Source organism: Haliaeetus albicilla, chromosome 4, assembly GCF_947461875.1.
Source record: "Haliaeetus albicilla chromosome 4, bHalAlb1.1, whole genome shotgun sequence".
Classification (NCBI taxonomy): Eukaryota; Metazoa; Chordata; class Aves; order Accipitriformes; family Accipitridae; genus Haliaeetus; species Haliaeetus albicilla.
Window position 1 is genome coordinate 51,796,194 of NC_091486.1, and position 24,332 is coordinate 51,820,525.

At 39.7% G+C, this 24,332-nt stretch overlaps 1 protein-coding gene and 1 long non-coding RNA gene across 2 annotated transcripts in view; both read right to left on the reverse strand.

Annotated features, from left to right (window-relative positions):
- Window positions 1–23,539, reverse strand: part of SSU72 (SSU72 homolog, RNA polymerase II CTD phosphatase) — a 30,012-nt gene extending 6,473 nt beyond the window's left edge. The window contains exons 1-2 of the mRNA XM_069782685.1: window positions 23,350–23,539; window positions 15,435–15,578 (exon numbers count right to left, since the gene is read on the reverse strand). Coding sequence (XP_069638786.1) covers window positions 15,435–15,578; window positions 23,350–23,429 — 224 coding nt within the window. The 5' untranslated portion in view covers window positions 23,430–23,539. The remainder of the gene's footprint in view (window positions 1–15,434; window positions 15,579–23,349) is intronic.
- On the reverse strand, window positions 1,836–15,428 carry LOC138685212 (uncharacterized). The gene is made up of 2 exons (XR_011324491.1): window positions 15,042–15,428; window positions 1,836–4,175 (listed from the first exon to the last, which is right to left on the reverse strand). It is a non-coding gene; the product is annotated as an uncharacterized lncRNA (long non-coding RNA).
- Window positions 23,540–24,332: the final 793 nt, after the last annotated feature.

The window sequence follows — 24,332 nt, forward strand, 5'->3', positions numbered from 1 at the left end:
AGCTATACCCAGCTGTTTCTATTGTTACTGACTGTGCATTCTCTCCATTTACTTAAGGACATTCCATAACAATGAACTGAAGATACACATGTATTTTAAAAAAATAGTTATGTGTGTGTGTTTAGATTAAACCCCTAAAGCTTTCACAGCTTCTGCTACCTAAATTTAAAATTCCCATCACAGACACCAGAAATGCCTTTTACAATCCATTTGATAGGTCTTTGCCCAATACACATAGCTAACCATCCTTTACCCCTCTCATCAGTTTATCAGTAACTTGTTCACTGACAGGACCCAGAAAATACTTCTAGCTATGAGCAGTAACTGAAAGATGCATATAGCCAAGACAGTACAGTCTCTTCCCCCCCTTCTTCAGCACGGCATAGCCAGCAGTGGTTGTACTTAACAGACCACACAGCGGTCAGTCTGGTTTTGTTCAGAAACCTAGATCATTGACAAAGCAAGAACAAGCAGATTCTACCAACTGCCTGAACATCAGCAAGAAACACTGATGCATTCTCTCTCTTCTCTCTCACATTCGGTGCTTGGTTTTGCAGATGTCCTTTCATGCAAGCGTTTGCTTTGAACCGGGCACTTCAAACTTCAAACCCTCTTGCCAATATTATGTGGCAAAAGCATGGACACAAGAAGTTGTTCAGTGCAACACCACCAAAGAAAATACCAATGATCCACAATAGCCTCTCTAAATGCCTTTCCCCCCCTCCCAGGTTGTTTACAAGTTCTAAAATACCAAAATGTTTTGAGTTTGCCAAGTCCTCTCCAAAAGTCTCTACTGAAAGCAATTTCAATTAAAGATACTGTATAAACTATTCTCCCTAAACACTAGTAATACCCAGAAGAGGTTTTGCAGAACTGAAAGTCTATCTGCTGGTTTTACCCATCTTCCACTGCTGCACGGAAGTAACTGTTTAATAGGTTCACTTTGCAAAATATGAGTAAGTCTTGGTAGAAACTGTGAACAGGCACTCTTGTTAAAGTGAAAGTGGCATATGGGAGAAGATCCACAGAATAACGCAGATAATCCTGAGAAGCAGAAGTCTTTTCTTGTTCAATGTATTCTCATAATTATCTTCACACGTTGCTTATGATTAGTTACTAACTCCTTGCTCTCACCTCCCCAAACCGGCATTGTATGTCATAAAACCTACAATGAGGCTAAAATAAAAAAAAATAAAAATTTTCCCTATTCCAGAATACTGTTTTTCAATGTCCAGATACACCACTCCCATGTTGAAAGGTAACCATAACAATTGCATTGCCTTCACAAGTGTCTAATGTCCTGTTTTGCTGATAGTGTTTCTTGTGTAGTTGAATAGAGTGACAAAAACTTGGTGGTTACCAGACTATGAAATTCAGTAAAATGTAGATTGCTGGTTTTGTTAGGAAATTGGATCCTTACAAACCTGAAAGATATTTCTGGCTATAATTTTGTGAGAACTATTGTTGGAAATCCATTAAGAAAAAAAAAATCTAGGGGAAAAAAAAATAATGCATATAGCTTTTTCAACATCAGTCAGCCCCTTAACACTGTATGATGATTACCTCTGTCAGAGGTCAGCTGCATAAAACATGTTAAAAAGAAGTGATAGGCAGACTTAGAACAATGATGACAATAAAAATTTCTCCTACAGATGCTACACATTACTCCATTCAAGTATTATGAAAATTAACAGAAAAACAAAACAAAACACTCAAGTACATGCTCTTGCATATTTACACTCTCTCCTAATTAGGTCTTCCAGGGTCTGGTCTGTATTTTTGTAACTGTTAAAGTTGTACTGAATATGCTCATACACTTATATAAAAAAAATCACTCATGGTGTAATTAATTTTTTTTATTGACTCAAAATGTTAGCACTATCTCCCAATCTACACCTGTTAACAATATACTTATTCCTCTGTTTAGCCATACTCGTGAACAGCAGTTATTCCAAGTTCTATTTCTGAAGCCCACTTTTTAGGAAGCTAAAGATGGTCTTTAGAACAACTTGTAAATCTGTCTATGAAGAATTAAAGGGAGTCTAGACATTCTCTTCTTCACATCAAACAGCAGAATCTAGTAGGAAAGTGAGATGGAGTTTCTCTGCAGGGATAGACTACTTTTTTTTTTTTTTAAATAGCTCCTGGATAAAATATGGCATATTCCCTAAAGAACTACATATTGAGACCAATTCCCCCAATACATCAATATTAAAGGGGACTGCCAGCACCTGAAAGAGTACTAAATAATCTGCATTAAAATAATAGCCAAATGCATCAGATTTGACTTCCCATTAACAAGAATTCTGCCCCCCCTCACCCCCCAACATGAAGTGCTATCTATGCGTCACACCCAACCCAGCCTTAGACATTCCATCACTTCCAGACCTCAAGGTTTTATGTTGAATACACTTCTCAAGTAGAAGCACAAGAGGACAGCAAGAAGCAAGCAAGCTCAGAAACAGAAGACAAGATTACAATAATGTACTGGCTGTAACTTGAGCATTTTTATCACCAAACAAGCTTATAGAAAATTACGTAAGAAAACCAAGTTTTATTTGCATTAAATAAAAACAGATACTCGTTAGGGCACAAAGCATATGGCAAGATACAGGGTACAGAAAACAACTAATCTGCAGAGAAATTATTATGGATTATGTTTAGAGAACCTGTACTTGAGGTTGACAAAAAGCAACATATTAGCAAAGAAAAAACAGAAGGCTTTGATAAATCCCAAGATCAGACAGTTAAAGGTTGAGAGGTACACTGTACAACAGTAGACACATTCGAATCTGTCAACGTACAAGATCACTGCTTCTTTTCCCAGAGCAGTAGGAATCAAGACCAGCCATTAAATTCACTGGGAATAAATCTAGTTAATGGTAAGGTTTTTTCCCCAGTAACTAGGATGATGGGGCATCCACCTACCATCTCAGAGATACAAGACCGCAAAATTCTGAATGAGAAATTCAGGAAAACGGGACTAAAATCAGAGTCGGACACAGCCAGATGAGTTCAGTTTCCCACTAAATTATTGTTTTGCAGAGCTCAGCATCCAACCGCAATCAGAATGCCCTATTAATTAAGCAAGGAGGTTTCAACAGTAGTTCAACCTCCAACCTTGATATTCAGGAATGGATAGACAGGAATGACCACCGCCTCAGGCCATCTAAGTTGCATGTTTATAAAGGAACATGTATTTCAGAACTTCTAAACCACCATCTGGATACCAAGCACCATGTAAGAAACACAAGCAAGAAAACTAAATTTCATGCCTACTTCTTCATGTTTCAGCACATGATGCTGCATTTTAAGACAAAGGCTTCTTTGTTTTCATTTCTTACCACTGTTGCTTACAGAGCTGCATTTTAGTGGTGGTAATCATCGCACCTAGGCAATTTACCTTCAGAAGTATTTTTCATACCTTAAGAAGAAATTTAGATGAATTCAACCATGCAGGTTTAGAAGGTTGTATGTAAACATCTACATCTAAGGTCATCAAGGTAGAAAGTCTTCCTTGATAGTCGGTGAGAAAGAACCTGGCATATTGGTAGCCTAGCTACTCTGTTTTAATTCTTCCACCCTCCACAAAAAAGACATCAAAAATACCCCTTCCTCTCCTCTTGGCATAAAGGCATCCAGCCAGGTCCCATCAAGACAACTAGCCTGCAGATGACTAAACTCAGATTAAGTGTTGCCTTATACAATTTATATACCAATATATTGACCTATTTAAAGTTAAAATCCTGTATGATGAAAGAAAAATGATCTCTTACTGATCAAAGTATTCAGTAAGTTTAACTCCCAGGGGAAACTGAAAATGAAACTTACAAGTGATTTGAGCTGAAAGTTTTGGGGTACATAAATTAATTACATAGTCATCTAAAAGATACTAGAGACCAATTTATTAAACATAATTGGGCAAACTACATTTGCTAAAATGTATACACACTTTTTAGGGAAAAAAACATCTTTGAAGTAATGGCTGGCACCCAAAGCTTCTACATCTTCAAACAAATCTGACATGCTGATTATTCACTTTAGTGCAGCTGTCATCATACTCAAATACTGCAATTCTTCTTTGTGAAAAAACAGCAGCAGAGTACTTCTCACACTAGTATGAATGGCATTTTGCAGGTCTCTTTTCCGTATCATCTTAATTTATTTATTAGTATCTGCATTATAAAAAGAAGATACATTGTGTTAAATGCTGCTTGGCAAAATGCCTAGGAACTAGACATTTCCTTAAAGGAAGTGTGTGTGGGGGTGAGACTGCCCAACTTTCTTGCACCTTCAGAATCAGTTCCTTTTACAGGGAATAAAAGACTAAAAAGGGGCACCAGCACTACGAATTCTACTTTCCAAGCAACTGTGATTACAACTTCAAGAACTGCCTACATTCCACATCCAGAGCGCAAATTGCCTTTCATTTGGAATTGAAATTTTGTGGTTTTAGTACAAACCAGAGTTTGTTCACAAGTCTTTTGTGGCACTGTGTAACTTATAGTCTTAACACTGAGAATATGCCATCCCAAAAATATCACAAAAATACTAATTTGGGTTAAATAACATTTCTGATAACATTTGTGCCAGCATTAATGACTTGCAAAGAACTGAAGTGTCACTTATTTTTTATCGCTAAGGACAACTACATAGCATTTCTAAGCTACAAGCTGCACAGATAAAATCCAACTGAGCACACACACAGTAGTTGGTCCAAATATAACAAGCTAGCCATGCTCATTTCCTCAAGTCTGGCTGAGCTGAGGGCTACATACCCACACATCACTGAAAGGAGGAAAAAATCTTTAGTTTAGCCTAGAACTCAAGTGCCAGACAATGACTTGTCAGTGCTGAACAGCTGAAACTATATTTGAGGATGAAACTGGACAGATACAAGCTGTCAAAGGGGAAAAGAACAGGCACAATGGCAAAGTCCACTGCCAAAGAGCTGGAGAAGGGATCTCACAGACATACTGAAGGGACTACCAGAAAGACAAGGATACCAGAGACAGAACACAAGATAACTTCAGAGATGTGGCATGTTTGACTATGCCATCAAAGAGCTGACTATGCACTTCATCCACATGTGTACTTCAAGAGGAGTTTGATTTTGATTGCTGGAATCTACAGTGTCTTGGGCACTTGGCAAGACAGCTCAAACTACTCCTAAGTCCAGTACATGACATGGACATGTAACAAAGGAATACAGAAATCATCATCAGGACCTGTAGGCAAGCAAGAGGAAATCGTAAGAGGATTCGTAAGTATCACACATTACTTTTGGATGCTCTTCTCAGGTTTAGAAACAAGTGCCAGATTTCAGAAGATGAGCAGCAAATGTCATAGGATTGGGCGGGGGGGAAGTACTTTCAGGCAGCTGTGAGGAGAGGTCTGTGAGAAAAGCATTAGTCATTCCATTTAATGTCTCAGAGAAACAGGGTCAGCAACAACTATTTTCAAATTGGTTTCCGTTTTTGTCATTGCTTTGTACTGTAAAACTCAAAGGCAATTTTCAACTAAATAGTTATAGCTGGATAGAGTAACTCAGATAAAGCAAAACACAAGTATTACAAAACTTAAATCAATTAAGCCATTTCATTTAACACATTTGGGAAACCTGAGAACACATTCGTAAAGTCAGCAGGACCACTTTTAAACAGCAGCATGCAGAGCAAGAATCATGCTGGATGAGGTCTGCGGCAAACATTCCTTAGTGCAACACTACAAACAGGATACTGAAGAACAGAAGGATGTGGTTAACCCACAGTCTGATTAACAACCAATTTGACAAAGCTTACATACACACAACTTGTGTGCCTTGGGTAAACACTTCTCACAGTAAGCCCTTCTCACACTGGTCATTAATAAGTCTCTATTCTTGCATTAAATCCTAAAGATCCTGAAGACTGCCATTTCTGACACCAGGCAGCAACAAAGCTAGAACATCTTCTCCCCCCCACCCCCACCCGAACTCACTATCTTCTGAAAATATAGTACTTTAATCACTTTGGGTTTTTTACCTGAAATGTATCTATGCTATGCCAATCAGAGGTATATGGCAGCAAGATAGTCTGAATTTCTTTCTTCCTGAAGACAGACTTCAGTAATTACACTACTTCAGATTGTAACGCTGCTTTCACTACCTTGTATGAAATCAGTCAAAAATAAGCATACCATAAAGTAGCAGCATCACATTTGGGAAAGGCAGGCATCTAAAGGCATATTTCTATTTATATTAGATTCCCTCTTTTGCTGACTTTCTCTCAGAAGATTACTGTGGAATTTTTCTGAAAAGAGCTTTCAGGTATATGAATTCCTTGTGGCTGACTGAGCTCCATCTGGGATATGAAGCCCTTCAGACACTTCTTGCATGTACGCTAGCAGCATACATGAACAAGATCTTCCAACAAGAACTCCATGCCAGCAACTATTCTCTATATTGAGTGGGATTTCATAAATACAGTTGCATCAGCCAACCTGTTTCTACCGAGATGGAAAGTAAGAAACTGGCACACACCTCTTCTGCCATTCCCATGCTAGACTTCTAAATTGCGCTGCTAAATACTTCTTTGTATGTTGGTCCATTGCTGAAACCTTGCTATATTTACTCTAGTTGAGTAAATCTGCCACCTGGATCCCCAAGTGCCAGAACAATTATATTTGAAACACCTAGAAGGATATATGCTATCCTTCACAAAACAATGTGATCCAAATAATTCTGCCAATGCTTGAAGCACATACCTGCACACGCTCTTGTATACTCTTAAGAGTACAATGAATATGACCAGGGTAAAATGGTAACAATGGCCATCTTACTCAGATTTCTCTTACCTTTCACATTTTTCTGATCTTCCTCCCATCAAGATGTGGGTTATTGATCACGTTTCCAAATGCATCCAAAGTTTCCAAACAATCTTTCATTTCTATCTGTCAGAAGTTTTCAAAACGCTCCTCTAAGTCACTGAATGATGTTTTATGCCGTAGTATGTGGCCATGGGGCAAGCCACACAGAAGTGAGTTTTCAAAACGCTTCATGGAAACGGATGACATATAAGCCATCTCAGATGTAGATGGTCAGAAAAATTTGGCATAGTTCACTCAATTTCTACAATTTGTATCTCTGGCAGTATTGAGAAATTTTTAAGATCAGAGTCATTAAACAAAAATGATGAAGCATCAAACTTTCACTTGCTCTTCCATACCAAAAAGAGTTAAGGTTTGTCTTACACGAACATAACTTGATCACTCTAGAGTCAAAAGCATTAAAATTAACTGCTAAAACTATGAAGATTTATTTCTTCCCAGTAAATTAAATGAAATTTCTTTCTTCACAATTGCATTTTTCAGAACTATCTTCTAAAACTGTTGGTTTTGCTGCAAGTTTCTAGATGCTTTAGTAAAGGTAGAAGCTATGATTCCACAAGACTCAATTAGACAGAGCTGCTTAACTTGGAGCTTTAGTAAGAAGCAATGCTAGCAGCAAGAGAATGCTAACTTTGCCTAAATGGAAATAAATGTGATTTATACCTAAAAGCTCTACCATTTTAAAAGGTGGCAGACATGACACTAATACTTCATATAGGAATTTTAAGTAGAAAATGCTGCAAGATGAAATGCTCTGGCAAAAAATTCCTTATCTTTAGTTACAAATACAAAAGCAAAGAACAAGAAGGGGTAGCGTATCTTTGCAAGCTTTGTGTGGAAATATACCTTCAGTCCATCTGTTAAATGTTTTCACGATCTTTGTGCATATCCAAGAAAAATGGCGTAAACATCCCAGAAGTCAGGCAAAGAGGTTTTACTCTCTTGCAACTAATGCTAGTTGAAGAAATTAGTCACTGTCCTGAAGATAGAAATTGGTTTGGAGTCAACATAAGAAAAAAATACGTATAAGCATCCCTTACGTTGGCACAGAAGTTGTGTTAATCTGAGGTAACCTCTTCAAGGCAAGAAACAGTAGTCCACTGTCACTTCTCTCCCCTCATTCAAGTCTGGGATGAAATTGCCAAACTAGGACCAAGCATAGCCATGCTCATTTTATGCTGCAGACTGCTTTTAAGTTTTATCAACTACAGATTACAACAGGATCAAGTTAAGATTTAAGCCAATGCCCAAGAACAGAAACAGCAAAATTTTTTACTTACCCTTATATAAAGCCCCTTACAAAGACAATAGTCTATAAACAAAGAAAACCCATGCTAAGAAGTTAGCTATGCAAAGAGCAAACGTCTTGCTGCATTTACTAACACTACTTATGAAAGCTTCCCGTGCTGCATCACAAGCAACAGAGCCAATGCATTATGATCATCTTATGCAGCAGAACATATTTAAGCAATGCTAATTGTGCATGGTACATTCAGGAGGCCAGCAAACTGCAAGGACATTTGGCTAGACATTAAAGTAGCCTTATTTTTAACATCCATTCAAATATGTGAAGTGTCAGATCCAAGTGTCACCTTTACTTCCAAGAATGCCCTTTTAAAGACACTTGAAGATTCAAACATATGTGTTCATTCACAGAGTTCATATGTTATGACTGAAACAGCCAATGGAATCACTCAAATTCTAAATGGATTTTTACAATAGTTATCAGCCTCGGACAGGATCCTTTAGTCAGAATTCTTTAGAGGATCTGTTCAGAACTCACCTTGCTTAAGGAAACAAACGTTCCAAAGACTACCTAGAAGACAGACAGAATGGCAGAGGATGTTTTATATGCTGAAAAACATTTAATATTAAACTGGAGTCTGTAGTTCCTACCATGTCCCAGAAGTTCAAATACAGAGGAAATAATATTGAAATAATAAAAAAATATAAAACATACAAATATATAACAATTTTAAATATTTCCTTTTTAATGTGAATGAAACCAAGATTAACGGCAGTCTGATCAGAAGCCAAACTAAAAAGTCCTGAAAACTGCTGCCTTTAAAAGGCCTGAGATTTTGTGAAGTGTTTTGGTCTTATGATTCTTCATGGAGAAAAAGGGATTGGAACTCAGCTTATGGCTGGAAGTGTACAGATTTACAGAAATGTGCCTCTTAAAAGATTGTTCAAATCCAGTTTAAACACTACTCTCCATCCTCACCCCTTCCCTCTATTTCTAGGAGTATTAAAGTAGTTTGAAAGACACATTAAGAAAGAAAATGAGATTTGCACTGCACTGCATTCCAAAGAAGTTTTGCCACTGACATGCACCGGGCCATGATTTCAATCATTTTTAGCTTCTGCAAGGTCAGGCTTCAAAAAAATGGAAAAAAAACAATAAAAAGCAAACCCCCAAACACACCTAAAATAAAACATTCTGAAGCGGTTTACAGAGATACAGAAACTGTCCCACTGACTGCTGGAATGAGAGCTCAGAACAGAAGCTGACTACTGTTTATCGGTTCAAAATCCATGAAGAAAACCAAATGAAAATGTAAGATAAATACATGCACAAAGAGCTTACCTGAACTGGAATTTAATTAAGTTACTCCTCAAGATTGAGCTATAAGGCACCAACAAGCAGGGTGCAGATGCTCTGCGGATCTCACTAGTCCTCCTGTGCACCCATGCAGGGGTAACTTTCCCCATTAACAACTCAAGGTTGCTTTGTACAGCCTCCAGTAAAGTGGTCCAATATAAACGCTCCATGTATTAGAGTAGTTCATTGATCCAGAAGTGTCAGGAATTACTACTCAAGTACTATGGATCTCAGAGCTTTGTTACAGGTGGCAGAAGTTTCTGCAACAAACAAATGGTATTCAAAAGAAACTGGGGAAGTGGTTTAGAGCATGATATTCCTGTCACTGCCAACTTTGCTTCCAACAGCTTTTCCTTATCAATGCCTGCAGTCATCAGCTCCAGTCATGAATCATCTGGGTATCAGTATCATATGCCATTTTTTGAAAGTCGGAAAACAGAACTCAGCAGCAAGATCCAAGATATTATTTGATACTACACATCTCTCAAGAAAATGAAAGTGTAAGCCCAATGGAAGGAAAGCCTTACATAACCAAACAATTTGAGAGATGTGAAGCGCAGACAAAAAATTCTGGTTTACGCTCTAGACTAACTATATCAGAAATCAAAATCCTTACATCTATTCCCTTATTTACCAGGCTAAGAAAACGGACTAAAGCCACTACTTACTAACCGGCTTCTCCACATGAGTTTACTCCAATGTTAAGAAGCTACATTAGAGCAAACTGATCCAAGAACAATAATTCTCAAGAATCTGACTATATGAACCCTGGAATTTTAAACAACTAAGACCAAGGCTGTAACAAACGGATGTTACTATCCTCACAATATATGCGACACCTAACTGGGAAAATGTGGTAGATGTAATCCTGGACTAGCTGCATACTTACAGAATTTTAGTTTATTAGGTGTGTTATGACAATTTCTTTTCAGTTTTAGCCCCCGATTTAAAAATATTAATCTCTTATTGACTCCACCCTTCAGACTGAATACAGAATGACTTTCTAGTGACCTGTAAGATAGTCTGACCATGGTCCAACAAGAAATTCTGTTTCTTGCCTTGAGCAGAACCCAGCAACACACACTACAACAGATATGCAGTATTTCAGCAGTCAGCTTATCAATTCTGTGGCTGATGCCAAGTAACTTTCTACTACAGTTGAGAGACACAGCACAAGAAACTGATTCCTTTCTTCCAGTTACAGGAGAGCAGAGGAAACCTTCTGGAAGAGACAACTATTAATACTCAGATTGTACTGTCCCATGAAGCTAAGCTTGACTCCAAGACAGGAAATGCAGTTTTTCTGCAAGGAAAGCCTAACTGCAGTGATGTCTAAGATTTCAGCACTAAAGGATCCTCCATTACCACCCTACAAAGACAGAAAAATTATTCCTCAATATAGCCTCACTGCTTCTGGACGCCCCCTCTTCTCAGCTAGTCCCAGTCCTCTTTGTGTTTATTCCTCTTCATGAGCACAGGAGATGGTGTCTCAAGTGGGACTGAAAAGTTTTGGGAAAGGCACACACACACACAAAAAAAAAAATATCTTTCTCCTACACAGTTCTAGTGAAGCCAATTTAGTTCATATACTTCCATTGGCCTTCCCCATCTTCTGTAGGGAAATAAAGTTTTCAGTTTTGTTCATCTAGACCCTGTGAAGATCTTGTGCATGCCAGAACCTGCTTCAGATTACATACCCCCCCCCCCCCCCCCTTCAATTCCGGAACTGCTATACATAGTCACTCAAGCCTACGCTTGCTCCAAAGCCACCACATTTTCCTCTACTGATGTTCTACCACAATGCATCTTACCAGTTAATAGAGCACATCTTCTTAGGCAGATGGAAGACTGGCAGATAAACAAAAGATAAGTGTCAGCTACAGGGAGACCATAATGCTACAAATATTTACTGGCAAAGTGGTCTGTATATAGCAGAAGAAACTGGTTCCACTTGTTCTGAACGTGAAGGGTACTATTAAAAAAACCAACCAACCACCGCACATCAGCAATAGCACAAAAAGTACCATATGGCTATCCAGCTTAAAGATGGAGTTCACAGAGAAAAAACCAGATCCCAATCACCTAGATTATTACTTTTTTTTTTTTTTTTTTACAGAAGAGAATCCTTATGTCTTTGAGTGAGATGTACCAAGCCAGTTTTTCCTTCTTCATTTCCGAAACATTTTCCTTGCTAACTGAAGTACACCTTTAGTAGTTTCTTGAGGACATGTTCTGACCCCCCAAATTTATATCATCTACAGATCTAAAACTGGAATACTATCTACAGTTAGAGAGCAGGTCAAATTAAAAGAAGAGGTCAAAAAAGTAAGAAACAGAGCAGGAGGCCAAGCTTGCAGAGTAGAGGTAGGCTGCCTAGAAATCCTAATTAAAAAAATGATCTATGGAAATCATTAGGTATCTTCCATCTGAGGGACACAGATACATCAGTGTTGAGAAAGGGAAAGAAACAATCAATCATGGAGTCAGTTAATATTGATAAAAAACCCAGGAGCTACAGCTGCAGAATTTTGGTCAAATTCCCACTTGAACAGTTCCTATCCCTGGGCATAAAATCAATTGCTGCTGCAGACTGAAACTGGCATTTAGAAAGTTTCATCCTTGACTAGTTTTTGCGTTCACTTGAAGGCAAGGCTCACCAGTTTTCCTCTATTTTTGTTTCATCTTTAAAGTCACCACCATATAATTAGAACTGAGTCCTTAAACCCCTTTCACACAGCTGTAAGGGGCAAGTAACCATAGTGGCTCATCTTTGAGATGTCTGCTTACACATGCAAATACAGCAAGGTAGTGTATCTATACTACGCTGCACAGCCCCATAGAGGTACCATAGACCATGGTCATGTCTCCTACAAATTAGTAGTAGAACTCTCTGTTGTTCTCCTAGAAATAATAGAGTAATATTTTAAGAAGCAACCAAAAGCCACATTCAGAACATCCTTAAATGATTTTGTCGCAGCCCTCTATTAAGACTCAGGGAATTTAAATGCTATATTCTAAAAATGTAATGGTAGATGTGGGTACTTACTTCAACTGTAAGGTTTAACTACCACATCTTAAAAAGCTTTGAAGTACTTCCATTTTAGTTATACTGTAACCACCTACTCAACTGAATCTGTATGCCTGACTCCCATTAATCCCTTATTTCTGTGCTTCTGAAATTCAACATATGCCTTCAAGGTATGTAAGCTTATGCTCTGTATTTCACTAATTAGCCGCAATGAAGGTGCTTTTAGTCTCTGCAGAGTGAGTTTTTGATAGTTCTCCCCCCTTTCCACAAATTAATAAGAGAGTTTCAATGGATCTTTTCACTCTAACACACTTTTAACCTTGCTCTGACTGATGTCCAACACTGCAGAAGCTCATTTCTGTTTGAGACTACTGCTTTCTGAAACGGGTAATTTACTTGGCTGGCCAGAGACCATTCTAAGTCCCTTACAGGCACAATTTCCCTAAGTATCTAACATCCATAATGCTTCGGACCCCGTTGGCATGCAGAACTGGAGGAAGGACATCACTCTTAAGTGATGCAGTACTGAATGCTGAGCACTGACACTTCATGCATCCCATCAATCGAATGTGGGAACAAGCAGACAGTTGTCACCAAGATACACTATTTCAAACCACATGGAAAGGCTACAGATGATGATCATCTGCACTTATCTGATGAAAGCAAGGCTGGGGAACAGAACAAGAAGCTAAATCATATGAAGAACCACACCTTCTTTTGTTTCCCCATACCAATTACACTCAAAGCCCATGAGAAGAGCAGGCCCTCCCACCCTTCAGCAGGTAATGTCTGCATACCCATCACCTCTAGGAAGCAATGCTCACCCAAAAAACCTGAGAGTACACATGGCCCTGGTTCACAAAAAAACTACTCCACAACTCTGATGAGAGTAGGTCTGGTTTTGGTTACTGTAAAAGTCTTTACCCTCAAAACCCATTTCTGGAAATGGAGTTGCTTTATGCACTAGAAGTCTTCACTCCAAAAACCTTAATTTACATTATCCGAGAATCAAAAATGCAAAGATGTAGAGGCAATTGTTCTTGCTCTATTTTCCTTGCAATGGCTATTGTTTAAACTTGCTTTCTTTTATCTTGAGAAAAGGTTTAAATGACATTTGGGGAACACAGCAACCATCTCCAGCATAGAGCAGAACCAAAATGGTAACTCCAAAATAAACTGAATTGGGGGGGGACTAGGTAGGCTTTCTGTTGGTTTTAATCTTAAAGCATTGCTCTATTCAGTACAGCAGCAATGAGGAAGGCAACAAGGAAATTACAAGTCATTAGTGCTTGTTAAAATTACTTCTCAACCAAATAATTTTCTTTTGAAGCAATTGTTTTTTAATCAAGATATGGCATACCTCGTTAAGATGGGTTTGCAAGATTTTCCTTTTCTCTATAGGCAGAGGGATTAAAAAAAAAACAACAAACCCAGCACATAACACGTGATTCATTACAACTATACCCTACATTTTGAATTTTTTTAAAAAAGGACCTCTAATTAGATATTAGGAAACCAATAACTCTGCAAGGCATACCATTTGTGTGGAACACCAGGCAGAAAGGTATTCCAATGTTCTCACTGTGCTGTATGGCTTTAATCAAACAGCCCAGCCCTTAACAGAAGTCTTTCAATGCCCAATGCAAAAGAAGCTGCCACTCTTGGGTCTTGGGGAGCTCAAATTTGCTATTTCTGGTCAGCAAATACAACAAAGAATTTGCTGAGTAGTAGTAGTAAGCCATAGTATAATCTGTGCTACCAAACAACTGCAGAGCTATCTTTCAAAAAGTTATTGAGTTTGCTGACCCCTTGGTAACAGCCTGAACTGGTTTCTACCACATTCCAAGTTTTCTAGTCTCTGACAACCTGTTTAGTCTTATTCCAATTTTTTTTAAAAAATGCAAGAAAACTGGGCTGTTTGAGTACAACTAAGACATTTAAACCATGTTAATACTCCTGGTGGATCTTCAGATGGCCATACCCAAGATTTTAGGAAAAAAACTTATACTGCTAAAATGTGCGGAGACTGCTCTATTAATTCCCAAGATTAATTTTGGGGATACTCTAAAGGGACTCTAAAGGGTCCTCTATCTTTTAAGTAGAAATTCAGCATATACTGAATCTCTTATTTAGGCTAAGTTTTCTCTTTCATATTTAACATTAAAATAAAGTAATAATAATAAAAAAATCACATCCCTTGAGAAAAGAATATCTAGAATGAGTACCCCAATTTTTTTAGGTTTCTGGGTTTTCTTAAAAAAAAAGAAAAAAGAAAAATCAACTTTAAATATAGATGTTTTAAAATCATGCAGTTTGACATTAGTCATGGTTTTAAGTAGTGTTCATAACCTTGATCACCTCTGCTCTCCAGGACTAAATACGTTATTGGGCTCTCCTATGTCCATTCTTCATAATGTACTATAGGATTTTTATTATTTTTCGGTGCACAGATCAAATCATGTATCAAGAAATTCTCATTGAGAAGGGTGAACTCTTTAATGAAAGGTATCCTCTCTCCCAGAGAAAGTATACTGTAAACCTTACCTGTCAGTTTGTCTGAGCTAAATACAACATTAATGTCGAGGTGGTCGCTCTTCTCATATCCAATATCAGGACAGTCTTTGCACTGAGAAAATACAATCCACAGTGCAGTGGAGGTAATGGACAATCTGTGATAGTATTAATATGCTTTCATTCAAGAGCTAAACATGTTAACACACTACAAAAGAGCATTCTGAATGTGTGCATTGTAACTCAATAGCAATTTACAAGGGAGCATTAGAGGCCCATTGTAAAAAAAACCTCCTATAAACTTAAAACATTAAGTTTGCCAGTCAAGCAACTATATATTCCTACTGCATAATGCCAAATAATGAATTACACCTTTCAAGGATGAACCATATTGGATTTTTTAAAAAGGCCATGCCACAGGGATACAGTTCTTTGTCTTTCCTAAGCAGATCATTGTACATCTGATCATATGTTGTTTTGAAATCATAAACATTCGGCTTGTCCGGTGCTGGTCCTGGCAGTTTCACATGAGTCCCTGTTCCAAAGGATCGGACACTGAATCCTCGTTTGCTGAAAAACAGAGGGGAAGAGGGGGGGGGAAAGGTGATTAGACTGGATGGACATTAAACACCAAAGTGCTGAAGAACACATACTGAATTTTAAAAACACCTCTTGGTGATCAGCCAAATCACAACCAAACAGCTGGGCAACTCTTATCAACTAAATTGCCAAGCATATCCAATGTGTTTATTTCCTTGCAGTGACAACTGCAGTTACAACTGAAACTCACACACCATTTCTAAAGGAGCACTTACATTTTATATGAAATTTTCTTAGAATTATGGTACATAGTGTTCGGATATTTCTTTCGTGCTTTCAGGGATCTTGGATTTGCAACAAGCATGCATTCTGTATTCACTCTTGGACAACACACTATAGGCAGAGATGGTTTTGTCTTGATATAAGAAAGTAAGTAACAATACCAACAGATCAACACTTATGCATTCTGCTAAAGTTGCTGGGCTAACTATATTATCCCCCTCACTATGCTGCCAAAACTACCTCTAGTGTAATTTAATTAGTCTAGTACAAACATTTGCGTGCCTTGCACTTTTCTCAAGTGGACTGAAAAAACATACTGTGTAATTACCTTTACAGAAGTGGGGCAGATATTCTGCTGGCTGGTACCTAAAACTCTTGGGTAAGTAAGGGATAGCTTCATTCCATTCTTATGAACAACTTCTTGTTTAATAATTATAATTAAAAAAAAAGAGGCAGGAACCTGCTTGTCTTTAGGGGTAATGCCAAAACGTCACTTCTGATTAACCTAAATACACCTACTTGAACCTCAACAAATCCTTCAGTAATGTTAAGAAACATTACAATATATTTGTTGAGTAACAGGACCAAAAAGAGATTGTTTTCTGGTGGTCTAATGGACAAAGTTACATGGTAAAATACTGTCACTTGTCTAGAATGCTGACACATTTGAATTTATAATGACAATCTAACTTCTGAAACACGTAAGACCATGGCTTAATCTCTTTTTTTTTTTTACAGACTCACACTTTCAGCTTCAATGATTTAGCAGAGACTGAGTGAACGTTAAAACAGAAACAAAAAGCAAGCAAACAACCCAACACCTGCCCTCTCCTCCCCTGAAAATAAAAAAAAATAATAATTGTAGAGCCTTCTTCTGAGAAGAGCAAACAGGAGACTGAGAACCAGTGCAAGAGTCACACCTTGACTCCTTGGTCTTCACATACAAGATAGCAAGGAAATTCAACAGAAGACACCAATTCAAAGTGCATGTTTGCCTTCAAACGGTGTCTTTGAAGTGATCCAAAAAGCTTCTATGGAGATACTGTGATCAAGCTTTGCCCCAAGCTCAAACACTGCTATGCAACTATCAAGTGTTATTTCCCTTAATCTGTCCTATTGGAACACAGCCCCTCCTTTCTCTCTTCTTGCTTCACTACACTTTTTCTTCCAGCAACTATTTATAGGTTCCTATTTCTGTAAACAGACAGGATACATGATGATTTTTTGCTTCTTTCTGAAGGACTAATGACTGAAAACGGATACTAGTAGAAAAAAGTGCAATTCTTTCCCTCTCCCAGCCCTCCATCACATTAACGGTGACTCATAACTGCACCAGTTACATTTAGTTTATTTTCCCTGCAATACTTCCAGACCCAAGTTTTTATTCTTCTGCTGGACATGAAGAGAGCCATAACATGTACAGAACAAACTGCAGTCCCAAAATGTTAATGTTTCAAATTGATGGTTTTCCAGGTGTCTCACCCTTCTTCTTTCCTTTCTATATCTACCACTTGAAGCTATTTTGCTAAGAATTTTAATATCAACTAACTGAGAAATAGTGCTTTGGCACCTTGCACTTTCTGCCTTCTTTCCTTCTCTCCCACATTACTGCAAAACAGTAACATTATGATGGAAAATGTTTTCTTCTATGCTTTCCTCCTAACTTTTAATTTTTCCTTTAATGTTATTCTTTGAAATAGGTCTGCTTGGGTCACATACATTAAGAAGCCCATCTCCAGCTGTAAGAAATGTCCTTCAAGTTCACATGATCTCATATAAAGCAAAACAGAAATCTTAATTTGAAGTTCCACACATCAAAAATTTGTGCTTTTAATGCACAGAACCCATTGAAAATTACTTCCTTGAACAGCCAGAACATGCATTTCTCACATGCAATTGCATGCTTTGAGACTAGAGGGTACAGTTTTTACACTATTTATCCATGTGCTTGTTTTGGCTGGGCTAATTTTCTTCTTAGTAGCTAGTATGGGGCTGTGTTTTGGATTTGTGTGGAAAACAGCGTTGATAACACAGGGATGTTTTAGTTATTGCTGAGCCGTGCTTACACACAGTCAAGGCCTTTTCTGCTCCTCACACCACCCCACCAGTGAGTAGGCTGGGGGAGCACGAGGAGTTTGGAGGGGACACAGCCGGGACAGCTGACCCCAACTGACCCAAGGGATATTCCAGACCATATGACATCATGCTCAGCATATAAAGCTGAGGGAAGAAGGAGGAAGGGGGGGACGTTCGGACTTATGGTATTTGTCTTCCCAAGTAACCGCTAGGCATGATGGAGCCCTGCTTTCCTGGAGATGGCTGAACACCTGCCTGCTGATGGGAAATAGTGAATGAATTCCTTGTTTTGCTTTGCTTGCATGCTCGGCTTTAGCTCTACCTATTAAACTGTCTTTATCTCAACCCACAAGTTTTCTCACTTTTACCCTTCTGATTCTCTCCCCTATCCCACCAAGGGGGAGTAAGCAAGCAGCTGCGTAGTGCTTGGTTGCTGGCTGGGGTTAAACCACAACAATGCACCAGGTGTACTATTATGAAATACTCTGAAAATGTTTCAACACATTTCTTGCAACAATTGGAGGGCGGGGGAGAGGGAAGAACACCTGCACAGAACCATTATTTAACAGAGCCTGCTTTTATTAAGCAGCTGGACAGATCTAGTTTAGCGAGTCATCAAGTATCTGTTGTAATGTAGCACAGCCTTTTAACAATGAACACTTTCTACAAGAAATATATCTAGTATTGGTACTTGGCCTAATAAAACTACCCAGAAGATGGAAAATAATGAGCTTCAAGTTTACCATAAACAGTGAAGGGTAAGATATACTAATATACTATCCTAGCACTGACTTCTGCAAATGTGAAGCTTAAACGTTAGCAGACCTGTGAATGTTACAAAATTTCAGGAAGCTGTTTCTATTAATACTATTAAGACCAGGGTATCTAAACTATCAATATACCAAGTACAAATACAAGCCAGTATACAGATCTCATTTTCGGCAAGTACGCTCACCTCAGTTTAAGTGCAAAGCTCATTACAATGAGATCACATGCACCACTCGTGTGCCCATGAGTTGATAGACTTTTAACTGAAGAACCTGAAAACAGTCGTTCCATTTGCCTCCGAAGAATCTCAGAGCTCAATGCAAATACTTCTCATCTGGGATACAACTGCTGCTGAAAGCAGAGATCGACATTGGACTACACTAACAAAGCACTAACACATGACAGAGTTGTTAACACTCAGTTTCAGGCACTGAGAGGAGAAGTAATATTAATCCATGCAGATTGACATGAACTTTTATCCACACCTTTCTTCCATTTCATTGTTATTTTGGGATCTCACACGTGCTTATTACATTAAGGTATTTTTCAGCTTACTGTAATGTCGTAACAGTACAGCTTCTCTTCTTCCAATGGCCAGTAATAAGTTTCACTAAACATTACAGCAAACGCAATAAATCCTGCATTACCACTCACAGTGGTAAATATTTTCAGGGGACAAATCACTAATTTTAATACATTCCCTTCCACAACATGTAGCAGGAAAATAACTAGCAACAGTGCTCTCCTCCTAGACCACTTCAAAAACATCTTATGCTATCCAACCAATATTAAAAAAAACCACAACCCAACCCCCCCAAAACCCCACCCCACAGGTGGAACAGCAGGAACACAAGCACTGTTAACTAACTTTGATTAAAACATTAACAACTTTTTGTAATTGGCATTATCACTGATAAGCTGTCAAATGAAAGTGTTTTAATATAAAAATGTTAAACATTTCCTTCTTCTTGATGGTTTATCAATACAATTTAAGATTTCTTAAATTAAGCACTACAAATTTCAATACCTCAATGCATTTAGCTGCTGACAGAAGCTGTGACTGGTGACTTATGTAAACTGCAAGGGTGCAACTTCAGTTCTCTTACATGGTCAACGTTGAACTACAAATCATAATATCAATATGAAATTTAAGTTTCAGCTACTAGGGTTTCAGTATTTAAATCTGCTCACTGCCACTAAGACTATCTCATATTCACACTCCTAATTTCTTAACACATTTAGTTTCCTAAAACAAAGGAACATATATGTACCTTAAGCACATATCAGTATCCTACAAGTTTCCATTATCAGGAGTAACACTGAGACCCTGAACTCAGGAGACTGAGATATGGTGTCTCTACCGTAAGAGCCTGAAAATACAAAGTCACTGGAGCACCTCCTACACACTGGGAGAGTTTGAAACTATAACTTCCTTTTAAAGGCCATCAGGGTACTGCCAAATAAATATATCCAAACAGAAATGTTGAAGTTGCTGTATAATACAGTCTGGTAGCAAGAGAAGTGTTACCCTTCCACCTTCCTCTTCTATGTTTGAAGGAGAACCATGGCCTAAGTCTGCACACTCTATGGCTAAAAAAAATATATATATTAAAAAAACAAGCCATGACCTACATACAAATTATATTTGTAAAAGCAAGAAATTTAAGATGAGTAAGATTTGACCTAGGGACTGGTTACAGACAGATATCCAGTTTGACAGCTTTTAAGGAAAGATTATGTCTTTCTGCGTAGTCTTTATTGCTTTTCCTCTTTCCCCTTTGCTTTAGTGTCTCAGCATACCCCTATGGTGATGGTAACTATTCTATCAACAAACTTCAGAAGACCTTCAGTCTGACTTCTGTTGGAAGATTAGAACAAAATGTTTCAAACCTGGTTAATTAGAAAATATGCATGCACACTACAAAGCAAACGGAAACTATACTGAACCAAGATAACAGTAGAAACTGATAGATTGATTATTCAGATACAAAAAAGATCTAATGCATGCATTTGCTTCCCAGAAGCACAAGTGGCTGCACAGAGAAATCAAGTACAGTAAGGATGAATGAGAAATTCAGGTTGGCAAGTGAGACTCATTGCAAACTCTTTTGGAATGAACCACTGCAATTTAAAAGGAAAAAAAGTTTTTAAGTGTCCAAAAAAAAGGTAACTCTTATTATCTGGTACATTAAGTTTAAAGAAAGAAAGAAAAATAAACCCAAACACCCCCCCCCCCCAAACTGCTGAAGTGTGCAAAGAAAGTATGTATTACAATCTTGCTTTTCTGAGTCCAATAGAGAGAGAACACCAGAACGTTACAAAAAGTAAGTACATTAAGATGTTAAATCACGCCTGTTTAAACCACTTCAAAATTTCATGCGTTAAAAAGGATAAACCACCAAGAAGAAACATAAAAGCAAGAAGTGATGGACGGCAGGGGCTTCCAAGAAAAGCATACCAGGTAAATGGAACATTTCAGCTAGATGTTATAGGTACAGGGCTAAATTTTATGTTTTGCAAATGCATCAGAAGTTAAAATTTGCTTTAAAAAGAAGTAGTATACTATTAAGTTCAATTTTTAGTAGGCAGTAGGTAGGCCTAACATTTGGAAAGTAAAATAAGCTTGCCTTACTGATAGATATTTTTCTCTGTAAACTGAAGAATGGAAAAAGCACACTTACTGATAAAAATTCTACACAAAAAAATTGAATTAACTAAAACCTGTAATTCATTAAAACACTGAATAGACTAGAAAAGTTAATTCTGAAATCTGACTTACAGCATTACAAAAATCTAAAAGACTCAAATACAAGACAAACACTTCAACAAAAAAAATAATTTCTATACATTTCCTAGCATAGATATTTTCAAAAAAGACTGTATAAAACACTTATAGCAAGATTTCAGGCTACACATTGCAAAGCACTGTTTATGTATGTTCATTAAAGTGTTCAACATTGAAGACTGGACTCCAGGCTTTGTTTTCAAATAGTCACCTGCAGTTCTATAGAATTTGTATCCTTTAAAGTCTTCTAATCCCTTAACAAAATACCTTTAAGTTTCATAATACCTAAACTTCTTCCTAACTCTTCTTCCTCTTTTAATCATGTGTTCTTTCACACTGCAGTGCAATATAGAGGAAGACATTACCCTGCATTGGTAAATCAGACTGGCTTTGAGCCAATGCAGACATTTTCGTGAAGTTTACTGGCAAATGACCATTCTCATTGCATGGGCTAGTTATTTCTTTAGAACAGCATCAGCAGTTCATCTCTATTTTGCTATTTATGCTATTGTTGCTATAATTATGTGGGCTGTTGCTGAACATTTTCCAAATACATATATTTTGTTAATTTTTAATTAAAAACTTAAGGGAGAAGAGACTTTCAAATAGCATTTCCCTGCCACATTTGCCACAAGAACATCAGTCACACCAGAAGTGATTTATTTCTTCTGCAAAAACACAGAGGAAGGCTAGACATTAGAAGTAAATTTAACTTTGGCCTTAGTACTCAGGTTTCAGCTAAAATGCAGTTCTGGTACTATTAGCAGAAAAACAACAGAATAGCATCCCCCCCCCCCCCAGCAGCTATTGGTAACATCATGTCTTCATAGAACTGCCACAGGTAACATCTGATGCCAAGTTTAAGCATTAGCAGCAGCATATGCTGCTCACAGTAAGATGGCTGCCAGACCAGATGCTTCGATTATTTATTCATTTCAAGGTGGTTGTTTATTATTTAAATGTAGCACACAATTTACACGTAGTTGTTTGGCTTATTATGCTAGCAATATGTATATTTTAACGTGAGTGTTACTTTGCATAACTTTTAACAAAAACCCCCAAAACCTTCGTCGTGTCCCTGCAGTGCATAGGGAAGATTTAGGAACATGACTTCAGGCAGATCAGGTCTCTCCCGTTCGTCAGTCCATCCCCAGTCTCCCACCTCCCCTTCTGAATTCAGCCCAGCTGAAAATACTTGCAGTGCTAAACAGATAAACCCTCACAGTCTCAAAGACATTTAACATTCTGAACCAAACACTCTGTCCAGTTTTCCTGCAACAGGAAAAGGCTCCCTTTCAGTGCACAGAGCGGCTCCAGTCTTCGGATGCATTAAAGAAACAAAAACAAACAAAAAAAAAAGAGGAGGGAGAAAAAACAAGAAGAGAAAAGGAGCATTTAAGTTTTCAGATGCCGAGACACGGGAGCTGTTCTGCGCCTGTCGAATTCGCCAGCTCGTGTTTTGCAGCACTGGATCCGGAGGTCCGCCAACGATGGTGGAGCAGACCCCACCGCCCCGGCCGCTCCGGCGCGCCCAGCCTGGGCCAGGCTCCGGAGGAGACAGGAGGCCAACAGGATGAGGTCCCCAAGCCTCTGGGCCTAGCGGGGTCAGGTGCGGGCCCCCAGCACGGCCTCCGACCGCAGCCGGCGCGGCGCCCCGCTGCCCCGACAGCCCACTCGAGCCCAGCTCCGGGGCAGGCAAGGCAGCCAGCGTCCGCGCTCACAGCGGCCAAGGAAGGGGCCGCGATGCGGTGCGGAGGGGCGGCCCGCCACGGAAGGCGGCCGCCAGGGCCTAGGACGCACTCGCGGGGCCCGGCAGCGTTGGGCCAGGCCGCGCCGCCGCCGCCGGGCGGAGGAAGGAAGGAAAAGGGGGGTCGGGCAGGCCCTGGTTACCTGAGGATGTTGTGCGCCTCCATGCTGCGGTTCTGGTTGCTGGAGCACACCACGGCCACGCGGAGCGGCGAGGAAGGCATGGCGGCGCAGGGAAGAGCCCAGCTCCCTCCCCGCGGCTCCGAAACCCTCTCGGCCCCGGCCGCGGCTCGCACAAAATGGCGGCGGGAGCCCGGCGGCGGGCGGTGCCGGGACGTGTCACCAGGGCCGCGCCGCCCCGCCGCGGCCAACCGCGGAGCGGGCGTCAGGGGGCGGAGGCCGCCGCCTACCATCGAGAGAGAGGCGGGGCGGCGGCGGAGATAGCGCGTCGCCAGCCATAGAGCTGGAGGGCGGGCGCGCCGGGGGCTGAGGCGCGCAGCTCGCCGGTGCCGGTCCTCGGCCCGGGCGGCCCTCGCCCGGCGAGAGGCCGGTCCCCCGGAGCGGAGCGACCCTGGTGCTCTCTGCCGCGCCCCTGGCGGCTCCTCTGTGTGTCGGGCCTCTGCATACGCCGGCCCGGGTTGTTCTCAGTCAACAACCGCTTCTCCCGGGGCTTCCCGGGCAGCACCGGCGGGCCCAGCCCGCAAGGAAGGGCTCGAGCGTTTACACAAGAAACAGGTCGTTTAGCATGAATTCGTGAATCTTGCTGATTGCTCGGGCTGTTAAGCTACAAATACTACCTAACTTGTCAGCCGCTTACTGGGAGAGAAAAGCCACCAAAGAGTCACGGATGCTCCCCTGGCGACTCGGAGCCAAGCCCGGCACGATTTTATTTCCTCCCGTCCAACTGCGTTTCCCAGTTTTCCAAGAGGAGCGAGTGGCTGGAAACGGCGCTGCGCGAACGGTTTGTTTCTGACCCAATTTCTGGTTTCCCACAGGACAGCCCGCTATCAGCACACAGCCTCTTATTCCTAAATGATAAAACTTTTGTGCTGATGGACTATTCAGCTACCAGATGTTTTCCACTGGTGCAGTTACAACGTTAGGGGCAACCGTGAGTCAGGGAAAGG